An 8,543-nucleotide genomic window follows, 5' to 3' on the forward strand; every position below is an offset into this window, starting at 1 on the left:
AAGGGAGAAATCTGAGAGAATCTGACCAGCTGACTTCTGAAATGTTACAATCTTTTCCACAGATCCATGGGGAGAAAATACTTGATATAGCACATCCACTGTTATAGGATACATCATGTGGTGAATTGTAACTAAGAGAATTCGATTTGGCTGCGCATCCAGAGAGTTCCCGACAGCAAAACAGCATAGAGAAAGAGAAGAGATAGAGAGAAAGGAGAATAAATAGAGAAGTACATGATAAAGAGAAAGAGAAAATACAGAACTTAATTTAACACACTGAACCCGCTGTAATGGAACCACCTAAGATTATAACACAGATATGGCAGAAAGATCGCATATAAAAGAAAAAGTACTAGTTCCCCACAAAGGGCCAATTTATTAAAATGTATAGACAGCGAACAACATGAAACATAAACCCTTTTAACTCAAACATGAAAATTATAAAATGCCAACCTCATCTCCACGCCCTTGATTTTGATCCATTGATGTTAGTTCTTGATGTGAGGAAAACTGGACATAAACATTCCTCCCCCTAGAGTAAAACAAAAGAACCGGATTGTTTAGGAACTCACACAATCAATGGAAAAGAAAAGTGCATAACATACCATGATACCAAATTATCAAAACAAGTCTGTGCATACCTTATGCTTGGCTGAACATTTGCATAAAATTGTAAAGAATTAACGGCTGAAGCAACATCTTGCATTTGGACAAGAGCCTGAAATAAGTAGCAGATTAACAAAAAGAAAGATAAAATAAAGCACCCTTAAATTTCAGAAGGAAAACCAGAAGTCTCATTTATTTTGAGGCATGAATTTAAAAAGGAAACCTGATTTTTTGCACGCAACATCACAAGCTTTGTTATGACTCCAAAAGGCTGAAAGAGCTGAAGCAAATCATTCTGCAACCAAAGCATAAAAACATCATAAACAATTAAACATTACACGTACCACGTGCCAAGTACAAACAACATAGTCATCCACCAAGAGGGAAAAAAAAAGCGTACTTCGGATATCTCATGCCCCACGTTTCGTACATGGATGACCTTGGAAGGTTCAGCCATTGTTTGCAAATCTATAAAACAAAGGAAAAGAGAAGAATTACAAATAAACTTCATCACTATTCTTTTACTATTTATGTATAGATAGCACTACAACACAATATTTCTCTAGTTCTAAACTAATTTAAAAGCAAGCAATTAGAATAAAAGTTAGCATTTGGCACGCAGGAAAATTTCTCATTCTGAACTACACCCCCACAAAACAGCTGGTTGGAGAGGGAAAGAAAGAAAGAAAGAAAAGAAAAGAAAAGAAGTATCTTCAATTCAAAAAGCTTTGCAAAACCGAATTGCTCGTTGATCAAGTTGCCAATGAATCATAATAATGTGCTAACTGATAAAAGTGCGGGGCTTTCGCATACCAGGGTGCAAATCGAAAAAGAACAAAAAAAAAATCTAATTTGTAATCTAGTTAGTAGTGAATGAAACTCGCATACCCACACCAGTTGAGACCTGAATCTAGGAGAGCATGTATAGCAGAAAAGTGCAGTGAACAAAATCGCGAAAAAAAAAAGGGAATCTCAAAAATCCAGCTCAGACACCCAAAAGTTGGCATGAATCGTGACGTATCAGCACACGAAGCACACAGCAAATTCCTTTCCTAAAACACAGACAGAGAGAGAGAGAGAGAGAGAAGTTACCTGAGCGTGGAGTGACAGAAAGAGAGAGAGAGAAGGACGAAGAGGAAGAGAGAGAAAATAAGAGTTAAAAAGAGGTGTTAGTGTGGCACATGATACTCAATTAATGTTGCCCTATCTTATATTCTTATGTTATGTTTCTATCTAGCCTTTTTATTTTGTAAGATGAGATAATAATCAAATAATAAACTTAGTTGAATTATAAGGTTTCCCAATTTGAAGATTTGGTCAGTTTTTGGTATCACACCGAGTGCACCCTCATGACTCCTCCACTTAAACTTTTATCCAATATACTTCCCTTTTCAGTTTGAGCCTTTCATGCTTTCATTGCCAACAGTTTAGTCAACCAAAATATCCAATTTTAATTTCTTTTCATTTTATTATTTTAAGCTTTTCTTTCTTTTTTCCCTTCATAATATATCAAATTAAATGCTATATTATACATTTATACTCACACATTCTAGTCACCAAAAAAAAAAAAATACTCACACATTCTCAAATTAATGGGATTTTTAGATATGTATAGTTATTAAGAAATAAATGGCAAATTACTAAAATAAAATATTTAAACTTTAAATTTATTGAAATACAACTTTTGTATATTGGATACGGAAATTTACTTTTTCATTAAACTATGTAAATCGCGAGAGAGGTCCCACGGATTCTAAATGAACGTAAATCGGTACACTCCTCTAGTGGTTTACATTGAAACTCGAAATAGCCAGAAATTACTGTAGAGGTCTCGCGGTTTCTGTGTAAGTATGAAATATGCATAAACCGCAACAGAGAGTCCAACGGTTTATACTTGCACCAAATTTGCCTATATATACTAACCAAGAGGGAGTGGTGTGATGGTAGAGAGTCATTTTCACACTTTCACAAATGGATGGCGAGGATATTTTTTTTTTGTTCTAGTCCACTGCTCTGGTAAAATTAAAAAAAAAAACAAAAGGCACGGTGTTAAGTTCACTGATAAAGAATGGGTGAGTGTTTTTATCCATTCGACAAAAACTTTGTCAGAACTAAAGATGAGCATATTGCAAAAGGCGGGTTTGTGTGGGGCCAAGTGGGTGAAGAAGGTGTTCTACAAGATTTTGATTACAATTGTGTCAACTGGTGTGTAGTATGAAACATTTGTGATAGAGTTGGATGAAGACATGCATGTTTTGTTTCATTGTCGGCGCAGTTTTCCGAAGGTGAGAATACACGAGTTGTATGCCAAGTTGGAAGATGGTGTCAACAGTTCCGGGGCATCAGTGCCAAATCCTCAGTCGACGACAGTGGGGGTGCTTTTACTTCGATGCCTGTCGTTGCACCTGGTTGTTTGTTGGCTGAACCACCATCTGTTCCAGCAGGGTTAGCTCGGTCACCTGGTTTGATTCCTGGTCTTTCAGGTGATGGTGAGCTGGATCATGTTGAAAATGCGATGCGAGAGGGTGATTCGGACGATGAGCCAGATCACATATTGGGGGACAGTGAGGAGGGTACTCCTAGGAACCCACCGGCACGTCAGGGGTCATCCAGTTCTGGGTCCCACCAACAACTACCACATTTCTCGATGTTGAACTTGGAAGCAGTCGGCCAGTAACCGGACATAGATCCCACCTTCGGAGGCCAAGAATTACACGAGGAAAATCCTTCTGAGAAATTTCAGATTGGCCAATCTTTTCAAACTAAGGAGGAAGCTGTGTTGAGTGTTAAGAATTATAGCATCCGCCGTGGAGTTCAGTATTGGGTGATGGAGTCAAATCATCTGAAGTATCATGGGAGATGCAAGGAGTTTGGGAACGGCTGCACGTGGATGATTCGTATCACACTTCGGCAATGTAAGGGTAATTAGGAGGTTAGAAGGTACAACAGAACTCACACTTGCTTGGCTACTTCGATTTTGAGTGACCACCAACAGCTCGATCACCACGTCATTTCTGTGAGAATCTTTTTGTTGGTTAGGGCGGATGCAGCGGTTAGGATAAAGGTGTTGCAAGAAGCTACTGAGGTAACCTATGGATTCAGACCTAGTTATAGGAAGGTGTGGATGGCAAAACAGAAGGCAGTTGCATAGATCTACGGAGATTACGAAGAGTCATATGCCGAGTTTCCCCGTTGGATCTTTGGGGTGCAAGCCACGATGGAGGGAACTGTGGCATTATTGAAGACTTCTTCGGTACGTGTAGGTGATCAGGTTGATGAGTCTACGAAGTATTTTCATCGTCTTTTCTGGACATTTCCTCCATACATTGAGGCATTTAGATATTGCAAGCCACTAGTAAGCATTGATGAGACTCGTTTATATGGGAAGTGTGGCGGAACTTTGCTTCTGGCTATCGCGCCAGATGAAAACTCGAATATCTTGCAGGTTGCCTTTGCACTTGTGGAATGGGAGAATGCGGAGCCCTGAGCTTTTTTCTTATCCCACTTGCGTCAACATGTGACCCCACAAGAAGGCATTCTTATGATATATGCGTATATGCGTACGGTGTTCTCAGTAGCATCCTCCGACAACACCCTGAATCTCTCATGGAACCAGGTGAAGTAGACTGTAAACTGTTTTACCTTATTTGGCAGGGAAGCTCGCTAAATAGTTCCTGAAACTACTCCCAAGCGGGTTTGCCATCATCCATCAGCTTCTCAAAATCTGTAAGGCGCCCGAATATAGGTAAACCATCCACGGGCAGCCCCAGCTGGTATGCAACATCCTGCAGTGTGATGGTGCACTCCCCGAATGACATATGAAAGGTGTGCGTCTCAGGACGCCACCTCTCACTGAATGCGCTGACTAGAGGCTCATCTAACCAAAACCACCTCGTGTTGAGCCTCACCAGATGATACAAATCAGTCCTCTCCAGATAGAGTATGATCCTATCATGTAGATGCATGTTCTGTTATCTCCGGACACTATAAATACACTTACTTGGCTGTAGTATATGAGAGAAATAACCAAACCAAATGAAATTCCATCACTAACAAGTTTAATCTATATATTATAACCGAAAACAGATACTAAACTTATAATTTTAAATTAAATTTAATAAAACTTAAATATAAGACTCAAATATTTAATTTAAAATAATCAAACCCTAAACTACAAAATGTATAATTTTAAAGTTTAAGAACGTAAAATACAACCGCTACATTCTATTTACAAAATTTAATCTTTAAACAAATTTTAAACTCTAAACAACTAAAACTATAATATCGGAATTTAAACGTGCATATTTAAAACCTAAAATTTTAAGTCTTAGTTTTTAAATATGATACTTAATCAACAACCCTACAAGCCTTACAATTTGAATCTTATATCTCAAATAGAAGAGGATCATCATTCTACTTAAAGATTTCATCCTACCTTTAAAATTTACATCTTAACTTTGGAATCATAAACTGGCCAATCCTAAATTATGTGTTCTAACTACTGCACCCGAATACTACATTTTTTGTTATATGAAAAATAATAACTAAAAGAAAACAAACTTACCTCTTCGTTTATGTTGCCGATAACGTGCGCAACGCCGTTGAGCCGGTAAAGACTACGTTTGTCCGCCACAGTCCGGCCCCAGCAAAGTCAAAATGTCTTCCTCACCACACTTTCCTCTCTTTCTCTCTCTAGAAAACGTCTCTTTCTCTCTCTAAGATATGAAAGTGGCTCAAACCGACCCTCCTATCGCGTATTTATACTAAAGTATAAACCCTTGTCGCAGTTTATGCATATTTCATACTTACACAGAAACCGTGAGACCCCTACCATGGTTTCTGGCCATTTCAAGTTTCAATGTAAACCGCTAGAGGAGGTGTAGCAGTTTACGTTCATTTGGAATCTGCGAGACCCTTCTCGGAGTTTACATAATTTAGTGAAAAAGTGCATTTTCGTATCCAATATGCAAAAGTTGTATTTCGATAAATTTAAAGTCCAAATGTTTTATTTTAAAAATTTGTTCAAAAATAAATATCATTAAACACCTAAAAAATTGAAAAAAAAATCTTGTTAATTACAATATATTTTTCCCACTTGAAAGTGTAGATGTTATCTTTTGAGAAACATACATTCATTTGCACGACATTTATTTTGAGAATGAGAAAATTATTACAAAAATGAAGGGGAAGATTTGCATAGAGTTGTTTTCCTTTAAAATTGATAATTTAAAATTGTTAAATGATGATTTAGTCAAAGACAAATACCAAATCAGTACTTGAAAGATTCTAACGCTGACAAAATAGTACTTGACTTTTGTTATTGACAAAATAGTTCCTAAATGATTTTAAAATATGACAAACGTGTTCCTGAATTCATCAGAGTACATCTCCGATGAGAATACTACTGAGCTGGCCATCGTATTTTTTTGATATGGCAACCTTGTTAATGTATAATACTTAGGTAAAATTCTTAATTAATTAATTCAATTCACCTTGAAAAATCTCTCTAACCCTAATCTCTCCCTCCCTTTTCCCCAACGCACTCTCTCGCTTTCATTTTGAAACAGTGCCTCAACCTCCACCGCTGTCATATGCTCTACCACCTCCACCAGCCATCACTTCTATAGCCACCTCCATGTGCTCTTCCAACAGTACCATACCCTACACCACTCTCACCGCCACTTCTGCCACCTCCTCCATAACCAGTGCCATGTTCTCTACAAGCACCACCATATCCTCCACCAGAACCACCTCCATAACCAATGTCATGCTCTCCACCAGCACCACCATTATAGCCTTCTCATGGTCCTCCTCCTTTACCACCTCCATAATAACTAGATACGCAATAAAATATCTTTAATGCTATTGTTTCTTTGGCCGTCAAAAGAGAAAAGGGAAAAAATGGTGAGAAAATAGGGGTAAAACAGAGAGAGAGAGAGAGAGAGAGCATATGGCAAGTGACGAAGAGAAGGGCAACGACAATGGAGAAAGGAGGGGACTTGGAGATGGCAACAAAGAGCCGACGACAGAGATCTGAGAGATGGAGAAGAGAGTAGAGAAAGGAGATGAGGATAGGGTTTAGATTTGGGAATTTTCTTTTTTCAGGTTGGATTTCGATTTAATTAATTAAAAATTTCACCTCAGCATTATTCTCCCTGGAGATGTGTTTCGGCGAATTGAAGGATACACTTGTCAAATTTTAATTTCTTTTAAGTACCATTTTGTCGATAACGTCTTTCAGTACCATTTTGTCAGTGCCAGAATCTTTCGGGTACCGATTTGGTATTTACCTCTTTAGTCAAATTATCTAATGATTCACAAATATCAAATTCACATGAAGGCAACTACATGTGAGCTTCCACCAAAAATAAATTAACACAATGAATAAAAGATACGTTTATATTTTATAGTGTAAAGTACTAAATTGATCCCTTATGTTTAGGTCTAATCCTGTTTTGGTCCCTAAAATTTAAAGTGTCCTATTTGCATCCAAAAAAGTTTCATTTAGCTTCAATATAGTTTTGCCGTTAAGTTAATTTTAAATAATTAACGAAACTCAATTTTAGATATAAAAAGCTTATATAACCAAACTTTTCGGTTGTCGAGGGGAGTTTCCTGCAGTAGAGGTGACAATGGCCTTGTTCTCATTGCCACCAGCGAACTTTCCCGCGAAAAGCGAGTTCTCGACAATGTTCTCCATGTGCTTTGAACCAAGGCTAGTGGCTCGTGGTGATGCATCTATTGCCGATCCTGTGCCTTTTGAGTTTGTACTTCTTCTTCAGGAAAAGACATTATGTTTTGATGGAACGGTGAGGTTAATTATTTAATATTGACTTTGCGGTGGGACTACATTGAGGCTAATGAAACTTTTTTTTATTCAAATAGGACACTATAAACTTTAGAGATCAAAATAGGATTAAACTCAAATATAGGGGGACCAATTTACTACTTTACCTATTTTATAAATGAACAAATCTAATAATGTGGAATATATATATATAGGCAAAAAAAGTAAATAATATAAAAATATTAATAATTTTTATTTTGGGTAAAATGTTGATGGTCGTTGTTGTTTAGCTATTGTGGGAAGTTCTCGACTACCAAAAAAGAATCAAGTAAGAAAACATAAGATGGGAAGACCCATATCCAACTCAACTTTAAGGTAATAAAATAATGTGTCTCTCATTTTATAAACTTCTCACTCTTCCTTATTTTCTTCAATGTAGGACTAATTCATTACACTCCTCACACTTGTTACTTAACAATTGTTACATAACACTGTGTTTGGTTATTGTCTTCAAAAAATAGAGACATAGACACAAAGACACAGAGATACATGAACACAGATATACACAAAATTTTTAACACGTTTGGTGATAATAGTCATAATACACAAGACACGTCTACCTAATTTAAAAGTTAAATTTATCTCCAAATCAGAATAATCTCAACACCACCATTATCTTCACCACCATCATCACCAATTTCTACCACCACTATCATCACTACTGATCTTTCAATTTTATTTCAAATAAATAAAATTAACAATTCTAATTTAAATATCGCTTAAACAACTCAATTTAAAAACAAAGAAAATTAAAAGAAAGGCAGAAACAAATCTAAAATTAGGGAGGGAGAGGGTTTGTTGACGCATTAGAGGAGAAAAATGGGAAAAAATGCCAGTGATGGCAAAGGGTGATGCGGAGGCAAACTACAGTGTTGGACAACCTTCTTTGTCTCCGCGGTTACTGCGGCGTCTTAAACAACTAACAAAGAAAATTAAAAGAAAGGCAGAAACAAATCTAAAATTAGGGAGGGAGAGGGTTTGTTGACGCATTAGAGGAGAAAAATGGGAAAAAATGCCAGTGATGGCAAAGGGTGATGCGGAGGCAAACTACGCAAACTACAGACCTTCTTTGTCTCCGCGGTTACTGCGG

At 37.1% G+C, this 8,543-nt stretch overlaps 1 protein-coding gene across 4 annotated transcripts in view; it reads right to left on the reverse strand.

The window, feature by feature from the left end:
- Window positions 1-1,964, reverse strand: part of LOC107618080 (polypyrimidine tract-binding protein homolog 3) — a 6,518-nt gene extending 4,554 nt beyond the window's left edge. Inside the window, exons 1-6 of one of the 4 annotated variants that reach the window (XM_016320008.2) lie at window positions 1,699-1,964; window positions 1,007-1,074; window positions 830-901; window positions 642-718; window positions 454-532; window positions 27-150 (exon numbers count right to left, since the gene is read on the reverse strand). In XM_016320008.2, the coding sequence (XP_016175494.1) occupies window positions 27-150; window positions 454-532; window positions 642-718; window positions 830-901; window positions 1,007-1,063 (409 nt within the window). In that variant the 5' untranslated portion in view covers window positions 1,064-1,074; window positions 1,699-1,964. Of the gene's footprint in view, window positions 1-26; window positions 182-453; window positions 533-641; window positions 719-829; window positions 902-1,006; window positions 1,075-1,419; window positions 1,442-1,494; window positions 1,621-1,698 lie in introns of those variants that run through there. The other 3 variants (XM_021110774.1, XM_021110775.1, XM_021110776.1) reach the window with 3 other exon arrangements.

The sequence above is a fragment of the Arachis ipaensis genome, chromosome B09 (genome assembly GCF_000816755.2).
Source record: "Arachis ipaensis cultivar K30076 chromosome B09, Araip1.1, whole genome shotgun sequence".
NCBI classification, from domain to species: domain Eukaryota; kingdom Viridiplantae; phylum Streptophyta; class Magnoliopsida; order Fabales; family Fabaceae; genus Arachis; species Arachis ipaensis.